Raw genomic sequence first — 22356 nt, 5'->3', positions numbered from 1 at the left:
ATTATTAAAAAAAATGATATAATTTTGAAATATCTTTAAAATATTGGATGTTAGGATCATTCTTTTAAGAAATTTTATTTTTACTATTTTTTCAAAAGAAATCTGAAGTAGTTATTTTATATATTTTTTTAAGCAATAACATGCCATTGAGTTAGTGTGAAACACTTAAATGAATCCTTATTTTTCCTATTCCTCCCACCGTTGCGAATCCCAGTTAAGTTTAGAAATGATCAACTAAAAGTTTTAAGTTATTGGAAGAACCTCATAAGGATTCATATATGAAAGAGGTTAGACAATAAATTCTTTCAAATTTGATTTTTTGTCCCTAAAAATAGGGTAGAAATGTATGCAATTGAGTAAATAGGATGTCAAATAAGCTTTTTTCAATTAATTATAATTGTAAATTTTTTATGTGATTATAATTATAAATTATAATCAAGTGTTACATAAGTGAACAATCAAACAAATTAAGCAATCAATAAATTAAAATATAATTAAATAAATTTAACATAAAATTAAAACGAACTCATATAAAGTAAGACTTAAATTTAAAATCTAATGAATTTAGGGTTTTTTTTTTATTCTTAAATCAAAACTTCATTAGTAGGTTGTAAAATAATTTTAAAAGCTATCTTATTTTGTGAATAAATTTTTTTTATTCAAGAAAAAAGGGGTTTAGGATCTCAACTGTCGAAATGTTCGAGTGTTGGGGATAAAGATTTTAAATTAAACTTAAAAAAAAAATTTAATTTAAAGGCACATTTTGAACAAAGTTTGATGGTAAAATTGTGCATTATTTGTGCATTGTTGGTGCATTGTTGGTGCATCTTCTTACAAAACTTACAAACTAAAATGTTTAACATCTTCTAGGGAAGTGAATTGTGAGTTGGACTTGGTTGAGTCCAAAAGAAAAGCCTTGACATTAGCTACAACTCTAGAACTAGTCTCTTCTGCCATGGCCCTATGATATAGCCTCATCAGTCTTTCCTTCATTTCATCATCTGTCACCTTTCTCAGAGCTTCTTCGACATCTTTTTGTCCAAATCCATTAATCTTCACTCCAATTTTCCAAACCTGAACAATGTAGTTACAATTGACAAATTGGTCGCCGGCAACCGGATAGCACAAGAGTAGTTTCTGGCATTGTATGGCTTCCATAGTCGAATTCCACCCACAGTGTGTGAATATAAGCCCACAGCTTCGTGTTGCAGCACTTGCAATTGTGGCACCCATGAAACCACTTTGTCTTGCCTTGAAACTCTCTCCAAATACCCATTTGGTAAACCTTGTCGCCATATATCGACCAGCACCCATATAAATGGTCGCCCTAATGATTCAAGTGTCAATGCCAGACTTTGGATTTTGGAGTCTCCAATGGGACTAACCCAACTCCCAAATGAAATGTAGATGACTGAGTTAGGCTTCCGTTTGTCCAACCAATCTAAGCAGCTAGTATCTTCTTCCCAAAAGCTAGGATTCTTCACCATTGATTAAGTTTTAGTCAAAGGTCCAACAGGAAAAACAATTAGACTGTCAGCTGGAGAGATATGACCATCATCGTCATCATCTCAATGTACTCCTGGGGAAAGGAATTCACCAGGAGCCGAGTTCTTGAACGTTCCAGGGTTCTATTCCAAAATTTGAATCTTGCTTTTCTTGAAGCTTGGGTTCCAATCAACATGGAAGATCTTCGGTTAATAGCAAAGCCTGACTTGTAGGGAAAACACAATGTTTTCAAGGACATCCTACAAAAACCAAAATACCCTTAAATTATAATAAAAAGTGTTACATAAATGTAACCATGAAAGGCAACATATTGAATGTTGAAATTACCCAACAATATTAGAGGAATATTATAGATTAATTCTCTAGTAATTACCTTTTAATACATTTTTTATCATTATTGACATGTACAGATTTCACCAACAGATGATAAACATATTCAAAAATGATAGACAAAAAAAAAATCATAGCGAGAATCTCAACTTGAAAAATTATTTCTCATGTACCACTAACTCATATAATAAAATAGATGAAAATATTTTAATGAAATGAATGATCATAAGCAGATTACATTTTAAATTTTGCATTTGGGTCAACCCGTGGACAATTTTTTTCTTTTTTTTTAATATTTAGTTGAAGATCATACACATTTATTTCCTTACTTGAAGTTTGTTAAACTTCCTTATAAATTAAATTATGGCATGTGTAAAAAGATTAGTGATCCAACATTGAGAGTTTTTTTTTTTATTTATTATTATTTTTTAAAGTAACATTGAGAATTGAAGTTAGAAAATGAAAGGTACACTCAAATGAAATACTTTTATGCATGACAAATTTTATTATGAATTATGAAGAGTTTCATGTTAGGAACTTCACTTAAGATTTATTCTTATGTTTTTATAAAAAAATATATATATAAAACTATATTATATTTTTTTGGTCAAATAAAAAATGTCATCTTATAGTGCCTATATATATATATATATATATATAATTTTGCTTCTTTTTCTTAGCATCTATTAAAGCCATTAATGATTTTATGCTCTCATTTTTGTCTTATCTCAAACAATAATTTTTTTTTGTATAAAACCAATTATATTTGTAAGGCAACAAACACATTTACATAACAAAACAATAAATATTTACACCATATAATTTTTTTTTACTGTGATAGGAAGATTTTAGATTTTTTTTTTTTTACCTAATTTTTATTGAGTGATTTTGAAGATGTATTTTTTTTAGATTTCAAAATTTTAATTTTAAAATACTCCTCACAAAATTTAAATTCATACCGATAAAGAAAAAACTCCTTCCATGACCAACAAAACTAATCCCTTGTGAGTTATACATCATATAATTTTGGACATATAGAAGACCAAAAATATTTTCTAAAATTAAAAATGAATGGTAATATCAAAAAAAGAAAATAAACATATATTTATAGTATGCGCTAAAAAAGATCATGTGTGTTGGCAAATTTACCTGTATCAGAAATCAGGTCGGACTGGACCATGTCCGGTATGGCGGTAATCAACCGGTAAGTGGCTTCCATAGCTGGCCAGAAACCGGTGGCAGGGACCCGACATCGGTTGGCAACTTGAATGGCCCATGATGCTAACAAATCAAGAACCTTACAAACCACTCTTCCATCTCTTTCTTCTTCTGCATCAACCTTATGAATGAGACTCTCCAAATGTATTGGCATGATATTCTCCATAGCTTTCTCAATGGCGAAGAAATCATGAGGACCCTCTTCGTCTAAGCCATCTGGTATTGACAGGGGCCTAACTTCATCGTTGGGGTCCATGTTGGCTACGATCCGATGGTGAATGAACTCTGAGGTTACAATGATGGGTTGGAACCCATGGTTAAGGCAGGCTAAGCTTAGTGTCACGGGTCGAGACTTAAGCTTCGAACCCTCGCAGCTCCGAGATCCGGGCATCCATTCATCCGGCGTCCCAGATCAGCCTAACCATCACGATTCACATCCTTGTGAGGTATTGTCCATTCTGGCCCTCCTGGCCTCACGGTTTTGTCCTACAAAAGGCGCCTCACAAGGCTGAGGTGGTATGAACCCTTTTATACCCCAGTAACCCTCATATTATGTTCGATGTGGGATTCAAGACTCCTCCTTAGGTCCATGACATTCTCCCGCACCCAATCTCGTGACGCCCTCGTCACAGAGGCTGGCCACCTTGCCTACCTCCCTTGAGGTGCTTGGCGTGGATCGAACGGTATAGGGCTGGCTCTGATACCACTTGTCATGGGTCTAAGAAGGAGTCATGAATCTCACATCGAACATAATAGGAGGGTCATTGGGGTATAAAAGGGTTCACACCACCTCAACCTTGTGAGGCACCTTTTGTAGGACAAAACCGTGAAGTCAGGGGGGTCAAAGCGGACAATACCTCATAAGGGTGTGAACCATGATGGTTAGGCTGATCTGAGACGCCGGATGAGTGGATGCCCGGGTCCCGGAGCCACGCGAGTTCGAAGCTTAAGTCTCGACCCGTGACAAGTTGTATCAGAGCTAGTTCTATACCGTTCGATCCACGTCAAGCACCTCGAGGAAGGTAGGCAGGGTGGCCAACCTCTGTGACGAAGGCGTCACGAGGTTGGGTACGAGAGAATGTCACGGACCTAAAGAAGAGTGCGTCACGAGGTTGGATGCGGAAGAATGTCACGGACCTAAGGAAGAGTCCTGAATCTCACATCGAACATAATAGAAGGGTCACTGTGGTATAAAAGGGTTCACACCACCTCAGCCTTGTGAGATACCTTTTGTAGGACAAAATCGTGAGGTTAGGGGAGTCAAAACGGATAATACCTCACAAGGATGTGAACCGTAACAGTTAGGCTGATCTGAGACACCGGATGAATAGATGCCCAAGTCCCAAAATCATGCGGGTTCGAAGTTTAAATCTCGATCCGTGACACTAACTTAAGCATAGGAGTTACATGGCCTTGTCCTAGATATGGAACCAATATGATTTTTGGGTTCTTTGGAGTGCACTTAGGTCCCGTATTTCTTTGGCCTTTGGCGGTTGTTTTTGTGCGTTCAAGCTCGTGAGAAAAGACCTTTTTATAAGGGAGGATGAAGCTCAAAGCTAGGTATGGAGTCAACAAAAGCACATGCCGAATTCCATGTCTATTCCTTTTTCCCAAACATGTTTAAAAGGGTACATAGATTAATACTAATCTGTTTCCTTGCAGGTAGTCAGTCCATCTTAGGCGTACACACCGGAAGATACATCAATACAGCTGGGATGGGTAGATGTATACATTATATTATATAGATGTTAAAGAAAGTCTTCCTGCACATCCAGAAACAGTCTAGACTTATAGTTTTAAATACCATACAAAAACAATAAAAAAAATAATTTAAAATGTTAGTAAAAAAATCATAATAATTTTAACAATAACGAAAATTTCATATTTAGCATATAAACACAATTTATAATACGATAAATTTTATATTTAATTTATGTAAAACAAATAAAATATAAATATATTAATTATCAAATTTAATTAAAAAAAATCTTAACGCATTGGCAAACTTTATATCCTTTTTAATTCGAAGGTGCATGACAAGCGTGGGTCTTTTTTTAAACCGGTTAGGTTAAAAGTGGTGCTTCTTTTATATATGGAAAGTAAGGTAAATGTTAGAATTATAAAGCTTTTTCTTTTTCCTCTGTGCAATGGAATGGTGAGGAAGTTAGGCTAACGGGCACCATCCTTTATTTATTTTGGCTTTCACCTTTTGGTAGTCACACTTAAATTCCAATTGAAGCACGAGGTGAGTGTACTTTACACTCGTCAGTCGTCATTAATCACATCGCACTTCAACTCTTTATCCAAATGCAAATATTTTTCTCATCATTTCTTTTTATAGGTTTCACCTTTTATTTTTATTGAATATTATTCAAATAAATGTTTGAACTTTACTTAAAAATAAAAACATGCATTCAATATGTTATTGCATGAAATTAATGTAATAAATTTTTAGTTTATTATAATTAGATGATGTTATGAAAATTTTAATTTTTGGTAGTAAAGGTAAAAACTTTTAGATCATTTGATCAATTTCATATGGCTAAACTTGTATCTGAAACTTATGTCAACGATTGCAAGAGGCACATCACCTTAATTTCCATTCCTATCCTACTGCCGACTTTAATTCGCACATGTAAATGGTGATACTCATTGAACTTGCTCAAATTAATTTCAGACTAAATATGATGCAAAATGTTTCGAATATGCAGCACACACACATACACGTGAATTTGCTTCTTATACATATATGAATAAAAGTATGAAAAAGATTGAAAACTGAATTCATAATTTAATTCAATTTATTCGGATAAATATTTTTTTTAAAAAAATATTATTTAATAATTTTAAATTTTAATATTTATAATTTTTTTATTTTCAAATTATAACTTTCTGAATAAAAAAAATTTTCCAAAATTATAGCTTTGCGAATTTGATGGAATTATGGGATCTAGACAATAGCAGCAGATTTTAGTGGTTCCAGTTAGAGTGACGAAGGTGGGTCAGCTTCACGACACGGGTGCTTCTACAAATCGGCTTCAAACTCAACCTTGGACAAGCCTTGCCCCCTTCTTTATCCCTTGAAAATCCTTCTGATGGACCCAAAAAAAAAAAAGAAAAGTCGGTGACATGCTCAGCCTATTACAAAAGCCCAAATGGCTCAAAGTTTAAGGCCTTGTTACGGCCTACTCGCCATGGAAAACCCTTTAAAGAGCAATCTATCAATACAAACGTTAATATTTAATATGGCGTTGTTAATGATACAATATAATGTGAATCAGTTGATGCAAAAGACGACCGAGTGCAAAGGAGGATTTCGTATGGTTCCCACCTCCTGAAGCTATGATGAAAATAAATGTTATCATTCCTGCGAACGAGTTATCGGCAAAGTTTTGAATGAGGTTTGTAATTAATGAAGAAGATACAAAACAGCCCATTATTTTGAAGTTAAACATAGGAATGATAATAGATCCTGTATTTCATAAATTCATATAATATTTTATACGAAAATTATATATTATATAATTTATGTTGATATAAAAAAATATAAATTTTATTTTTTATTTTTTAAAAATTTTAATTTGTATAACTTATTACATCATTGTATTGTGTTTTAAATTATTACGTGAGAATACTTAATTGAGTCGGAGAGTGACAGTGAAAGATGACATACATCTGCCTTCATCATCTGTTGTTTGTTCTTTTCCTTGTATGTTTCCAGAAGCCCAATAATGTGTTTATGGTTTCGGTTTTTTTTTTTTTTTGTTTGGTTGCATAAAGAGCCGAAAATTGTTTATGCTATGTAGGAAAAGGCATAGCAACACCCATAATGTCTTCCTGAATCAGTCTATTTAAAGCAGCTGGAGGAGACAACAATTTAGTAACATCAAAGGTAGCTAAATTTGTCCAAAAATAAAAAATCTGCACACAAATATATATGAGAAAGTGAATAATCCCAATTCCATTGAAAAAATTGTTTGCAACCATATAATACCTGATAAAGAGTCATTATCACGCAGAGGTTGTAAAATTTTTTGACAAGTCAACAAAGAATCAGATTTCATCAAATTTTTTTTTCAACCCAAATCATTTTTAGCCCTATGTATATAGCATAGATTTCAGCCACGATGATCGAACCCATCCAATTCTACTTGTGAATCTAAACATCCAATAATCTCATTGTTTCTGCAAATTCCTCCTATAAGTAACTCCTCATGATTCCATTTAGCAGTTATATCTACATTTAAGGTCCATTTAAATTGATTGTGAGATTAATTTCAATGATATTAAAAGTAACAATAGAGATAAAATTAATTATTGTAATAATAAAATTAAATATTGTAACTATAAAATTAAAATTAATAATAAAATATGTGTTTGAATATAAATGTAATTATAATAATGAAATGAATTGCACTAAAAAAAAAAAAAGATTATTAAGGACATTAAAATAAAACTTGTATGGAATAAAAATTTTAATTTATAAAATAATAATATTTTTAATTCTTAATATAATAATAAATTTAAATTTTATATTTTATATTTTCTTAAATTAAAAAATAAAAAAATAAATATACTGATAAATAAAACAATTGGGATATACATATATAAAAATAAAAATAAAATAAAATAAAATAAAAAACACCTCCAACTAACCACCGGAAGGCTCCCTCTCCAATTACCAACTGAAACTACGGGTCAATACAATTCCCAACATCGTCGCACTGAAAGGGAGCCAAACAAAGTGACAGTGTGATTAGGATAAAAAGTTGACACTAACACTAACCGTGCTGTACTGACGGTTCCGTGGCTCTCAAATGAACCCTTAGTTTGACAAAATTCTCAGGAGGGCTATGCGAAGCAATATCCAATATGGTTTTCCATTCTATAATTCCTTGAACACATGGGAAGAGATGATAAGTTTAACTAGAGGTGTTTATGGTTTTGGGTTGGGCAGCTTGCATGTCCAAACTAACTAGCCCGACCACTGACATCTTTGCAATTGTTGAACTAGAATTTCAAATATCCAAATCTGGCTTGGTTGGATTCAAATATCTGCTTTAGTATTTATTTATTTTGATATAATTATTCATTTATACAAAGATATAATTTATTAGAGATTTAAACCTTTACAATAGTTAAAATTAGAACATCTTTTTTGTGTAAAAGGTAAATCATTTTAAGTTTCTCTTTAATTTCTAACCTTCATGCGAATTTTTAAACCATTGTACTCGTTCCAAAAAACAAGTTTTGGTATATGCGGGTGTTTGGTGCTATATTAACCATAGGTGGTACAATATACTCAAACTCAAAAACTTGCAAAAAAAAATTATATTTAAATCTGACTTTATTCTAATTGATTTAAAAATATAATATTCAAACTTAAAATGATTTTAATTCGAAACAATTTAAACTCGAAATAATCCAAATCTAAGATTAATTTAAAAATAATCAAACTCGAAAAAAATCAAATCACTCAAATCCAAAAAAATTTTTATTTAAACTTGATTTGATTGAAATCCTAAATATCACACCCAATTTTGCTTAAATCTAATTATTTGTCATAAGGTGCATAATTCTCTAAATAAAAGAACTTAAATTAAATCTGTTATCTCCAAATTATATATGTTAAAATGGTGAAAAAAATAAATTCAATATTGATTAAAATTAAGATTTACCCTAAACTTATAAATATAACAAATACACTTTCATTTAACTAGAATTGTAAGGATTTAAGTTTTTATTGTATGTGAATTTGATTCTAGTTAAATTTTTAATTTGTTAGTTAATTTATTTATGTGATTATTAAGCATTTTTTATGTAGGAATATAATACTTGATTATGATAATAACTTGTATATGTAATTTTTAAAAAAATCAATTAATTTGAGATTGAAATATTCATCTTGAATCTTAAGAATATCTTGTTAAAGGAGGAAATCAATTAAGTTAGAAGTAGCCTTTGTATTAAATTTCAATCTAAAATTTATATTAAGAACTCCAAATCATTCAACCAAGATTATATTTGTTTAAAGCAGCCTGATGTATTGGAGTTGAACAACCGCACCTTACCAATGTACATACAATGACTAAAACCAAAGTTGGAGATGATGAATGTCTATGCGGCCCATCGTAATTTACTGCCTTTTTAGCTACTGCTGGATATAAAAAAATAAATAAAATAAATAAAAATAAAAATAAAAAACTTCGATAACAAAATAATAAAAACAAAAAAATGATTTAATTTTTATATAATTATTTTAAAAAATATTTAATAATTTTAAGACTAAAATTATAATATTTTTTATCTTCAAATTATGACCGCATAAATACTTTGGAGATTGAAAACATTTTTTTTATTTACAAAATATGGGATTTGTCATGTTTGTTGCATAGTATCATTAATAAGATAAAATAATAATTATTTTATATTATATTTAATTTATAGCTAAAAAAAATTATAGGATTACAAAAATAATTAATCATTCTTTTAATATAAAATAATTTAATCCTTTCAAAATAAAAAATATTATTTTTAATTCATAAGATTAAATTTATTTGTCTTATTATATTTTTAAAAATTATATGAATAATTTAAATTATATAAATTTTAAAAAAAATAATTTTAAATAATCAATAAATTATTTTATTTTAATTTTCATATACATTAAACATAAAACATAATGATATTATTTAATTTAATTTTATTTATAATATTATTTTATTTTATTTTATTTTATCATAATTTTATTTGCCAACTATATTCCTTCTTATATTATTTCTTAAAATTTTTTAATCGTTAGACTAAGAAAACCAAAAACAACACGCATCTTTGACCTTTGTATTCTGTCAGGGAATATTTGTAAAACGTGTCCAAGCAACATTCAATACTTCTCTATTACTTAGCCAAAACAAAAGGCCAATTTCCTTTCCTTTCCTTTCAAGAAACAAATTATTCAACAAATTAAAATAAAAATAAAAATAAAAAACTTCGATAACAAAATAATAAAAACCAAAAAGTAATTTAATCTAATTTATTTATATAATTACTTAAAAAAATATTTAATAAATTTAAGACTTAAATTATAATATTTTTTATCTTCAAATTATGACCGCATAAATACTTTGGAGATTGAAAACATTTTTTTTATTTACAAAATATGGGATTTGTCATGTTTGTTCCATAATATAATTAATAAGATAAAATAATAATTAATTTATATTATATTTATTTTGTAATTAAAAAAATTATTGAATTACAAAAATAATTAATCATTCTCTTAATATAAAATAATTTAATTATTTTAAAATAAAAAATATTATTTTTAATTCATAAGATTAAATTTATTTATCTTATTATATTTTTAAAAATTATATGAATAATTTAAATTATATAAATTTTGAAAAAAAATAATTTTAAATAATCAATAAATTATTTTATCTTAATTTTCATATACATTAAACATAAAATATAATGATATTATTTTATTTTATTTTATTTTATCATAATTTTATTTATCAATTATATTCCTTCTTATATTATTTCTTAAAATTTTTTAATCGTTAGACTAAGAAAACCGAAAACAACAAGCATCTTTGACTTCTGTATTCCGTCAGGGAATAAGTGTAAAACGTGTCCAAGCAACATTCAATACTTCTCTATTACTTAACCAAAACAAAAGGCCAATTTCCTTTCCTTCCCCTTTTCGCCGCGTTTTATATTAACATTTCGCCTTTCCTAGGAAACGTATATCTAAGGAAATTGGTGGCGTGTGTAGGTAGTTCTAATTTTTTCATCAACTACAATTTTTATAGAAAGAAAATTTGAACTCGACTTCTAAATCAATTATTATCATTCATGTTCTTATCATAAAATAAATATTCAAGTGCAAAAATATTTTAATTTTAATCAAAATAAATATTCATGTGTGATTTTTTTATATGCTAGATAATTTTGTTAGCGTTATTTGAATGCACATGCATGATTAAAATTTTTTGTTAATTATAAATATATTTATAATTAAATAAATATAATATCCATGATTATTAAATCATTCAACAAACAAATTATTCAACAAATTAAAATATAAATATGACACATGAAGTTAAAAACCTCAAAGTTAAAAGTACCGATACATGTCTATATGTTCAATAAATATTTTATTTATTAATTTTTAATATATATATATATATATTAAAACATATGTCAGTACTAATTTTGTTTGTAAAAGTTAAATATTTTACGAAACAGTATCTATGATAAGTTATATATCAATTATTACTAAAATTTATTTTATTTAATATTTTTCATTAAAATATTCATGTATATATACATATAAAATAAATTCTCTTTTATTTTAAATTGTCATTAGATGAAATTGACATGTTAAAACGAATAATTGCTAAGCATTTAGGTAACTGTTATGACGTGACATTAAGTTCTCTGTTCAAATCCAACTTTCTTTCTCTCTCCAAATCTCCTTAATACTAAAATGAGAGGATTACAATATATAATTTAATTTAATTAATTTTTTATAATTATTTTTAAAAAATAATATTTAAATTTGATATTCAAATTTTACTATTAATAATATTTTTTATTCACAAATTGTGATCTCTTATATGAAAAAAAAAGGAAACTAATTATCTTCTCATACTTTTCACTCAAAACATAATTTTTGTCTCATAAATATTATCTTATTTTATTTTATTTTATATTTTAATTTTAAGTTAATTATTTGAAATATTTGGTTTAATTAATTTCTAACAAATATATATTACAAAATTATTTTATTATTTCTTCAAATTTTAATTAATAATAATTTATAAAAATCAAACTTCACGAAAAAATAAATCAGATACGGATAATTTCCAAGTGTCAGCAAATTTAAGATTATATAAAACCAACAAAAGGAATTGCCAAATGTACCAAATTGATAAGATGAAACGAAAGTAAATTAAAAAAAAAAAAAAGAAAGAAAGCCCCTGGGAAGGACACAAGTGTAAATGCTTAGTTTGGTCGCCCACACGGAGATTTATGCGTCGTCATGACATAATGAGAACGCGAGTGGAAAAGACCGAAAACTTTGAAATGGGAGTGGGCAGCCATCCTCCTGACGGTGCAGGCCGCAGACTGCCATTCCCAAAGGCAAAACTTCGCTTTCTACGAAACCTCCAATTCCCCCCTTCCCTTCTGCTCTTCTGCTATATATATGCTCTTCTTCTTCTTCTTCTTCAGACATATATTTCCTCCTATAGATATTAACTTCTTCTCAGTTCTTGAAACCATATCTTTATTTCCTGCTTATTCAAATCAAATTCAAAGATGAGCCAAAACCAGCAGCAGCAGAAAAATCAACCACCAGGTTTGTACTCTTCTTCACATTGATCTTTCAGTTTTTTTTTTTTTTATCCATACTACTAATTATTTTGGCCTCCCCCATGTAAGTAGATTGAAAATTTTCATTATGGTTTCTCAATTATGTAAAAAACTAGCAACTAAAATGGTTTACTTGTTGCATGGTTCAGTTTCATACCCACCACCATCCAAGGCACCAGGACCCTATGTAGCTCCACCACCAGCTGGTTACCCGATGAGCAAAGACGACGGTCAGCAATATTCCCAGAACCCTGTTGCAGTCGAAACCAAGTCCAGAGGTGATGGATTCTGGAAGGGATGGTAAGTCTTTCTAATTAGTACATACTCAAATCTTTATTTTTTTTTTCTCTCTCTTTTGTGAAATTGTGACTAATTATTATGAGTAAATACTGATCAAATCTTTGGTATTTTTTTGCCTTTTGCAGTTGTGCTGCCCTGTGCTGCTGTTGTCTTCTGGATGCATGCTTTTGAAGATTTACACTGCTTCGTTCGTTAGAGTTTATTATTCCATTGTTTATACATACATTTAGTTTGATTGTTTGATTCTCATACACTGGAAATTATAGGGTTTCTTTTTGATTATTTGTATAAATGAGGATGATCAGACTTTTAGGTTTATGATCTCCACATGTACTTATGTTTGAATAAATTATTATTCATATTTCTCTAAGACGGTTGTTTGTTGCCATTTTTTTTTTTTAAATAATTTTATATTCTCAGGCTTTTTTTGTTTTTTACCATAATGTATTCCAAATGTCTTTATCTATTTCCGGAAATCTCTGCAATAATTGAAGGCATGAATACTAGCAAGCACTATATATTATTACTATTGCTTAAATATTAAAAAAAAACCCTGAACTTTTTATTTTTTGACATAAATTTTTATGTTTTAATTTATTCAAATAAATCTTATTTGAATATAAATAAATTCTTTTTTCAAACAAAATGCTGAATGTTGTTACATCCGATGACAGTTGGCACCTTTTTGTACGAAGTTGATGTACCATGATGATCTGGCTAATGTTATTAAAAAGTTAGAAAATTTTTCTTTGATTTTAAGAAAAAAGAAAATTTTTATTTTAGTTATTTGCAAAAAGTTTTTTTTTTTTTTCAATTTTGGACCACATCCAAGTGTTGTCAATTTTCATGTTGACAAAAAAAAATATGTAATTGGCATTAACGATAATATAAATTAATTTTCTATTTAAAATAAAATTTTATTTATATTAAAATCATTACTCTTTACTAACTTCTCTCTTTTTGTTTTAACCAAAATAATAACCAAAGAAAACTCCCCCCCTTCTTCCACTGCCTAGAAGTGACGTAATATATATATATATATATATATTATATGAGGAGCAAATTTACCCTTTGAGGTAGGATATTCTTGGATATCTACAAATATTAAAAACTTAAAAATTAAATTTTTTTCATGAACACTTTTTAAAAAAAAATTTCTAAATATTTTTTTATCGATAAAATTAATAAATTTATAAACTTTTTTTATATTATAAGTGTGATACCATTAAAAAAACTTTGGATTCATCACTAATGTACATACTATTAGTTTTACTACACTTCATTTTAATTAAAAGCACTTGAGTCATGTTTTATATATAAGATAATAGATAGGATATGATAATAATTATTTTATATTATATTTGATTTTTAGTTAAGGAAAGAAATAAGATTAAAAGAAAGATTAATTATTTTATTGATATAAAATGATTTGATCATCTCAAATAAAATGAATTATTTTTAATCTATGAAATTGAACTTAAATATTTTATTATATTTTTAAAAATTATATCAATAATTTAAATTATATAAATTTTAAAAATAAATAATTTTGATTAATAAATAAATTATTTTATCTTAATCTTTATATATATCAAATATAAAATAAAATAATATTATTTAATATAATTCTATTCATAATATTATCTTATCCATCATATTATAATTTTTTATATCAAATACATTCTTAATATTTATGGATATTTCAACAAACAAATTATTCAAAAAATTAACATATTAATATGACACATGGAGGAAATAACCACAAAATTAAAAAGTATCGATACATATCTATATGTTTAATAGTTATTTTATTTATTAATTTTTAATATCTATAACTCACAATAAAAACTATCCACGATTGAAGTTTAAACATCCATCTCGGCAATGTCTTAAACAAAAAAGGAGGGTTAAATTTGAGAAGAAAACATATTTTGAAGCTATCAATACAACGCATGGCTAACATCTGTCTAATAAAAACTGAAAACAAAGACAAAGCTTGAGAATAACAGAAGACGGAGTGAGAGGCATTGGGACTCGCAAACATCGTTTACTTCTCTATTTTTTTTCCTATCTCTTATTAGATTGTAGGAAAAAAATGGGTGCATCTGCTCTATTCTGTCATTTTTCAGCAGCTTCATACCCAAATCTTCAAGAAACAGTAACAGTTAACTCTCCTGCTGGGGTCAAGAGAGATCAGTAATAGATGGGCTTCATCAAACCCACTAAAAATTTGGTAGAAGAAGAAGATATATCCTCGCATGAACAAACATTACCGCCACAATCGTAATTCCTCTTGCTTCTGGCACTGGTAGGACCTCCTCTGTAAATGTGGTTTTTCTGATTTCGAATTATTATTAATTTGTAACCGTACTTTGAATTAAAATTTTCATAGTTTACTTCATGACCTTTAATCCCAATTTAATTTGTGCTTTCCTCCTCTCCTCATTCATGCGATTTGTTTTAATCCTTTACGCAAGATTGTAAAAAGAAATTTGCTTCTCCTAGAGTTTGAAGCTCACTGACAAGGCAAAGTCTCTACCTTGCATGTTCCTTTTTCTTTCTCTTTTTTTTTTTAATTTCTCTTTAATTGTTTTAACAAAGTTTAGCAAACTCCATTGTTGTCGTTGAAAAACTCTGGTAAGCTTATAAAATCTTTATCTTTGTCTTTTTTTTTCTCCTTTATACATTATTTAAAATTTTTAAATTTTAACTAATAATAATTTATAAAATTCAAACTTCACCAAAAAACAAAAAGTAAAATTTAGATACCGATAATTTCGATGTATCAACAAATTTAGGATTTTATAAAAACAACAAAAGGAATTGCTAAATGTTCTAAGGAGTTGTTTAATTCGTGAAATTTTGGATTTCAGAAAAATAAATGATCCTTGAGAAAATGTGATATTATATGTTTTTTTTTTGTTACTTTGAGGCATCTTGGTTTAGAAAAATTCATATATATTAATTCTTAAATAATTACTATAATTTTTTTTATAATGATAATTTTTCATTAGCTTTTATTAATAATAAATACTTTAACATTTACTAACCTATATTATTTAAGATGTTTTTTGTATAGAAAACACTTTAAATAATTTTTTTATAAATAAATTAAAAAATTATTTTAGGTTTTTTTCAATAAGAGATGCCTTAAATAATATTGTGATATTTTTTTAAAAGAAATTATTTAAGACGTTTTTTATTGAAAAATATCTTAAATAATTTATTTTAAAAAAATATAATAGAATTATTTAAAGCAATTTTATTGAAAAACACTTTAAATAATAAAACTATTGTTGTGCTTGAAGTATCTAGGCAAAAGGCTCATGGAAAATGCTGGGAATCCCAAACAATGAAACTATTATTGCCTCTATTCCAAGAGATGATATGATTGGTGCTTGAATCATCAATAATATTGTAAGTTTTTGTGAGGAAAGAAGGGCTTGCATCATGGAGTCCTTCCATTGGCTGAGGGAAAACCATAGAAGGCATACCAGGATATGATGAGCTTCCTCCTATAAACTCTTATTTAACTCTTCCATAGGTATTCATCTTTGCTTACTCACCAGGGAACAAAAACAAATAAAACTCGATTTGGGTTAGTTTCCTTGTTTCTTTGTATATCAATTTACAATGCAGTAAGTAAACTATTGAACTTTTCTTAAGGGCTATTGGGTGATCGAAAGAGCCTTCAAAACTGGTTCTTAAATGTGGTTAAGCTAAAAAAAAAAAAGGTATAGAGGTGAGATTGAATTTAGATTATGGGTTATTATGGGTGGAGGCAAAAGTTCATCAATTTAGAGAGACCAAGATGCAGGAAGAACATGGAAGAACTGAGAAACAAGAGGGATGTGAACATGGTGTCATTAGTTTACTATAAAAAAGCAAAATAAAATCTTGGAGGTTTGGAATATTTTGGATGTTTTTCATTATTAAAGACGTTTACGGGGGAGAAAAAGTTTTAAATGATCATCATTTATGGTTTTTTTTTATTCAAATGCCTTAAATGAAGAATTATTTAAAATTTTTTTTCGTTAAATGTCATTAATTATAATATAAAAAAATTTTTAACAATAAAAATTTACGATTGAGTTATAATTACTTTTAGATATGTTTTTTAAAAGAATACTATTTATTTTATAATTTTTTATTCAAATTAAATTTGAAAATAATATTTTTTTTCAAAATCTTAAAATACTATAAAAAATGAATTTTTATTTTGAAATTTTAAAATTTTGAGTATTGTTGATAATATATCATTTTTTTCTTAATCGAATTATCTGGAAGCATACGTGAAAATCAAAATATCCATCGTTAAAATTTCGAAAAAAAATTATAAATTTTACCGAATCACAAGTGGCCATGAAACTAAAGTAAATTAAAAAAAAAACAAAAAAGCCCTGTGAAGGACACACGTGTAAAACTTATTTTGGTCGCACACGCCGACATTTATTAGTCGTCATGACATATTGAGAAAACGAGTGTAAAATACCGAAAACGTTGAAAATCCTTATTGGGGTAAGTAGTGTAGGAGTTGGCGGCCAACCTCCACACGGTGCAGGCTGCGGACTGCCATTCCCAAAGGGAAAACCTCGCTTTCTACGAACCTCCAATTCCCCCCTTCCCTTTGCTCTTCTGCTATATATATGCTCTTCTTCTTCTTCTTCAGACGTATATTTCCTCCTATAGATATTAACTTCTTCTCAGTTCTTGAAACCATATCTTTATTTCCTGCTTATTCAAATCAAATTCAAAGATGAGCCAAAACCGGCAGCAGCAAATCAATCAACCATCAGGTTTGTACTCTTCTTCACATTGATCCTTTTTTATTTTAATTTTTATCCATACTACTAATTATTTTAGCCTCCCCCATCTAAGGAGATTGAAAGTTTTCATTATGGTTTCTCAATTATGTAAAAAACCAGCAATTAAAATGGTTGACTTGTTGAATGGTTCAGTTTTATACCCACCACCATCCAAGGCACCAGGACCCTATGTGGCTCCACCGCCAGCTGGTTACCCGATGAGCAAAGACGGCGGTCAGCAGTATTCCCAGAACCCTGTTGCAGTCGAAACCAAGTCCAGAGGCGATGGATTCTGGAAGGGATGGTAAGTCATCCTAATTAGTACATACTCAAATCTTTTTTTTTTTTTCTCTCTTTGTGAAATTGTGACTAATTATTAAGAGGAAATACTGATCAAATCTTTTGCATTTGTTTGCCTTTTGCAGTTGTGCTGCCCTGTGCTGCTGTTGTCTTCTGGATGCATGCTTTTGAAGATTTACACTGTTTCATTCGTTAGAATTTATTATTCCATTGTTTATACATACATTTAGTTTGATTGTTTGATTCTCATACATTGGGAATTATCGGCATTCTTTTTGATTATTTGTATAAATGGGGATGATCAGACTTTTAGGTTTATGATCTCCACACGTACTTGTGTTTGAATAAATTATTATTCATTTTTCTCTAAGACGGTTTTTTGCTTCGATGTTTGATTTTTTTAGATAATTTTATATTCTCAGGCTGTTTTTTACCATAATGTATTCCACATGTCTATATCTATTTCAACAAATCTCTGCAATAATTAAAGGCATGAATACTAGCAAGCACTATATATTATTACTATTCCTTAAATATTAAAAAAAAACCCCTGAGTTTTTTATTTTTTGAGATAAATTTTTATGTTTTAATTTATTTAACTAAATTCTATTTTTTTATAAATAAATTTTTATTTCAAACAAAATGTTGAATGTTAGAGTCTTCTTGTAGGAAATTGATGTACCATGATGATGTGGCGAATGATATTAAAAAGTTAGAAAAATTTTCTTTTATTTTAAGAAAAAATATCTATTTTAATTTTTTTCAAAAGGTTTTTTTTTTTTTTTCAATTTGGACCACATCATCAAGTCTTGTCAGTTTTCATAGAGACAAAAAAAAAAAAAGTTGGCATTAACTATAACATAAATTAAATTTTTATTTAAAATAAAATTTTATTTAATACAAATTAAAGAATAAAATCATCCCGCATGCACGATCTGTAATCATCTGTCCTAAGCTGTTAGGTACAATATATCTTATCCTAACTTGAAGGATTGAAAAATCTATCTACTCCAGATTCTTTCTTCCCAAAATATATATATATAAATTTTCAATATAGCATATTTTAGGGGCAAATTTACCTTTCAAAATAAGGTGTTTATGGACATCTCTAAATATTAAAAATAAAAATTTTTAAAAAAAATTCATTAACACCCTCAAAAAAAAAATTTTGAATTTTTTTATTGATAAAATTAATAAATTTATAAACAATTTTATTATATACTATAAGTGTAACACCCTAGAAAAAAATTGGATTAGTGATTGATATATATATATATATATATATATATACACACCATTGATTCTACCACACTTCATCCTAATTTAAAGCATTTGGTGTTTATGGATAATTTTTTGTTATTAAGGTCTTTATGGATAATAATTTCTATTGTCTATTTATATAAAATTTTTTTTATAATACTATGTGATTAAAATCATATACTACAAGGTAATTAAAAAATTAAGAATGGATTGTAAAATATTTCAAAAGCCCACTAATGTTTAAAATTAAGGCCCAAATTTATGATAAAAAAGCCCAGTAATGCCCATCAATATTCCAAAAGCTAAAGGGTTTCACTTAGTCATACTTTATATCCCCTCTTTCTGAGTTTGCTTTATTTCTGGACCTAGGGTTTTTGCGAGGAGAGAATCAGAAACGCTGTAGCCGCCGTCGACATGGTGAAGTTTCTAAAACCCAACAAGGCCGTGATCGTCCTCCAAGGTCGATACGCCGGACGCAAAGCCGTGATTGTGAGATCCTTCGACGAAGGCACACGTGACCGGCCCTATGGCCACTGTTTGGTTGCAGGGATAAAGAAGTATCCAAGCAAGGTTATCCGCAAGGACTCCGCCAAGAAAACAGCCAAAAAATCACGCGTCAAGTGCTTCGTTAAACTCGTGAATTACCAGCACCTGATGCCCACGCGCTACACCCTCGACGTGGACTTAAAAGACGTGGTTACCGTCGATGCTCTTCAGACAAAGGACAAGAAAGTGGCTGCTTGTAAGGCCACCAAGGGGAGGTTTGAAGAGAGGTTCAATACTGGGAAGAACAGGTGGTTCTTTACCAAGCTTAGGTTTTGAGCGGTTTGTTGGACTTGTCGTTTTTTGAAAAAAAAAAACAAGGGTTTGAGCTTTAGGCAATTTCTTAAACATTTGTGGATTGTAATGACGGATTTGAATCTGTTTCGATGAGATATTTCTGGGTTCTTATGGTTGTTACATGATGGTAAGTCATTTGCTCATTGTCTGTTAGAAATTTATGCTTTTTGAACTTTTCTGATTTCTTTTTGATTTACCATCTTGTTTTACCGTATAGCTGCAGATCGTTGGAAGATGAGAATTAATAATTTAATATTAGAACATATTTCAATGATTGGGTATTTTTGTATTATCATTGCTGCTTGATTTGCTCGTGACATATGATACTAAACTGGAATTTATTTTTTTGATAACTCGAGAAATGGTATGCTTCATCTTGAGGTGCATTTTGTTATTCCTGTTGCATTTTTGGATCTGGTTGGATGTGATTTTTCTTGGATGTTAAATGCAATTTAGTTCTTCAATCCTTCATCTGTAATGTCGTGGTGACTATTGATCAGTCTGTTGGTTTTCTGGCTTGGCTCTACGCTTGCACTTGTAATTTGCATTGGTCAAGAAATTAAGCTTGTAGGAATAAGTTGTACAAACCATTAGATTCTTATTTTTGAAGTCTACAGCGTAACAAGCTGGTGTCCGAATTTAGAGTTTAACACGATAATTTAATCAAATATTGTTATATATTCTAGTTTAGAAGCTAGGATTTATTTGGATTAATTTATCCTGGCTTGTTCCTTTAGTTTGAAAGTAACCTTTGATTTCTTGTGCTGGTTGTGTTATTCATTTTGTTGTTTTATATTTTATTTCTATCATTCTCTCATGGCAAGTTGGATTCTTGACTGATTTTCTGAAGGCAATGGCTTTACACGATCGTGGGATTGCTATGCTTGTTTGAAATTGCTAGCTTGAGTTGGAAGCAAAAGACTATTTTAGGGTTTCTCATTTCTGGAAATGAGTTTGTTGTTTTTCTAGTTCTGGACTGCATTAGTTTCTTAAGCAACAGTATGTCTTGGTGGGCTGGCTAAGACTGTTTTGGTATTGATGATGCATTTCTGGGATTTAAAAAGTCCTTTCAAACTGAAGTTGCATTGGTGCCTTGTTAATGATGGTCACTTTTTTATTTTTAATGCGATTGGCTTATGCTTATGCACCTGGGTCCTTCATACTTTTCTGCATAGATTGTAGCATTTGGGGTATTATTATAGTCTACAAGCTTTCAATACTTGAAAATTAGCCTTCTTGTTTATTCATTATTAAGGGCTCATTTTGTGCTCCTGGGAGCCCCGGTGCAACGGGATTGGAGCCTCCTAGCACGCCACACCCTTCTGGCCTCTTGCCTATTGGGTTGAGTGAAGAATCCCCCCTCTCAATCTGAAATCACCTTCCCCTTCCATTTTTGCCCCTTTGTTTTTTTTTTTTTTTTAATTTCTTGGCCTTGAAACAAGTCTCAACACTTTTTTTTTTCATTTTGTTAATTTGTTTTTATGCTTAAAAGTTTTCAAATTATTTATTCATGTTAGTTTTCCCACCTTTCTTTTTTATTTTCATTTTGTTAGTTTAGGATTAATTCCTTTATCTTTTGGTTTATTTAATATTATAATCATTTGATTAAGGACCCAATATATATTGGCATTTTGTTTGTAATATTTTTGAGTCCATTTTATTTTATTTTCTTTTCTCCTCGGTCATTGAAGAACATCCACAATAGACAATTGGATGTTTTGATTGCTTTGTCTATGCTTGCAAGTGCAATAATTTACAAATTAAGCTCATATTTTCATGCTCACTTGTTACAAGTTTAACTCAAGTTATCGAGCCTAACACCTTTCAGGTTAACGACTTGGGTTAATGCTTGTCTTCAAATTCAAGCTCTAAGATCAGATTATCTAGCTTGGTAATTTGCAAACTTAGTGATTTGATTATCTAGTTGGCATCTTGCAAGTTAAATATTTCAAGTGAGTCTTCATGTAAATTCGGTATAATCTAGACTCAGCTTAGCAACTTCTGGTTTTAGTGACTATTTGGATTTACCGCAGCAACAAAGCCGTGGGATTTGCCATCTTTTAGTAATTTTTAATTATTTATTAATTTTTTAAGTGTTAAATAATTTTAATAAATTTTAATTATCTATTAATTTCATAAATGTCAAATAGATTAATTTTTTTATTATGTATAAAATTTAATTTATTACTTTTAATTTTTCTTCTTCTCACTATAATTAATCTTATTATTATTGTAATATTTATATTTTAATAATATTTTATCGTTGATTTTAATTTTACCACAAAATAACTAATTTTACTTTATCATTGATTTTAATATCACTAAAATAAGTTTCATCATTTATTCAAATGAAGCTTTAATGACGGTAAAATCTATGCTCTCAGAGTAACTTAAAAGTTTTGGTCACGCTTAGGGTGCC

The 22356-nt window shown here is 28.9% G+C and overlaps 3 protein-coding genes and 1 pseudogene across 4 annotated transcripts; 3 read left to right on the top strand and 1 right to left on the bottom strand.

Moving 5' to 3' along the window:
- Nucleotides 1-840: 840 nt before the first annotated feature.
- On the bottom strand, nucleotides 841-12295 carry LOC111313147 (UDP-glycosyltransferase 82A1-like; annotated as a pseudogene).
- On the top strand, nucleotides 12259-13102 carry LOC111313547 (protein CYSTEINE-RICH TRANSMEMBRANE MODULE 6-like). The gene is made up of 3 exons (XM_022914227.2): nucleotides 12259-12418; nucleotides 12582-12732; nucleotides 12858-13102. The coding sequence occupies exons 1-3, from the start codon at nucleotides 12379-12381 to the stop codon at nucleotides 12901-12903; spliced, it is 237 nt and encodes a 78-aa protein (XP_022769962.1). The 5' UTR covers nucleotides 12259-12378; the 3' UTR covers nucleotides 12904-13102.
- Nucleotides 13103-17302: 4200 nt separating this feature from the next.
- LOC111314580 (protein CYSTEINE-RICH TRANSMEMBRANE MODULE 6-like) lies at nucleotides 17303-18207 on the top strand. 2 transcript variants are annotated; one of them, XM_089752374.1, is made up of 3 exons: nucleotides 17303-17528; nucleotides 17658-17841; nucleotides 17963-18207. In XM_089752374.1, exons 1-3 carry the CDS (start codon nucleotides 17489-17491, stop codon nucleotides 18006-18008), a joined length of 270 nt encoding a protein of 89 aa, XP_089608500.1. In that variant the 5' UTR covers nucleotides 17303-17488; the 3' UTR covers nucleotides 18009-18207. The 2 variants fall into 2 exon arrangements, with proteins under 2 accessions (XP_089608500.1, XP_022771803.2); XM_022916068.2 differs by having other exon boundaries at nucleotides 17370-17528; nucleotides 17691-17841.
- A 1259-nt stretch (nucleotides 18208-19466) lies between these two features.
- LOC149512193 (large ribosomal subunit protein eL27x-like) lies at nucleotides 19467-20109 on the top strand. Its single transcript, XM_089752373.1, has one exon. The coding sequence runs from the start codon at nucleotides 19512-19514 to the stop codon at nucleotides 19917-19919; it is 408 nt and encodes a 135-aa protein (XP_089608499.1). The 5' UTR covers nucleotides 19467-19511; the 3' UTR covers nucleotides 19920-20109.
- The last annotated feature ends 2247 nt before the right edge of the window (nucleotides 20110-22356 follow it).

Source organism: Durio zibethinus, chromosome 23 (genome assembly GCF_047325235.1).
Source record: "Durio zibethinus cultivar Kanyao isolate XHJ-2024 chromosome 23, ASM4732523v1, whole genome shotgun sequence".
NCBI lineage: Eukaryota > Viridiplantae > Streptophyta > Magnoliopsida > Malvales > Malvaceae > Durio > Durio zibethinus.
The sequence above is the reverse complement of the archived record's forward strand: the minus strand, read 5'-3'. Positions and strand labels throughout refer to the sequence as shown.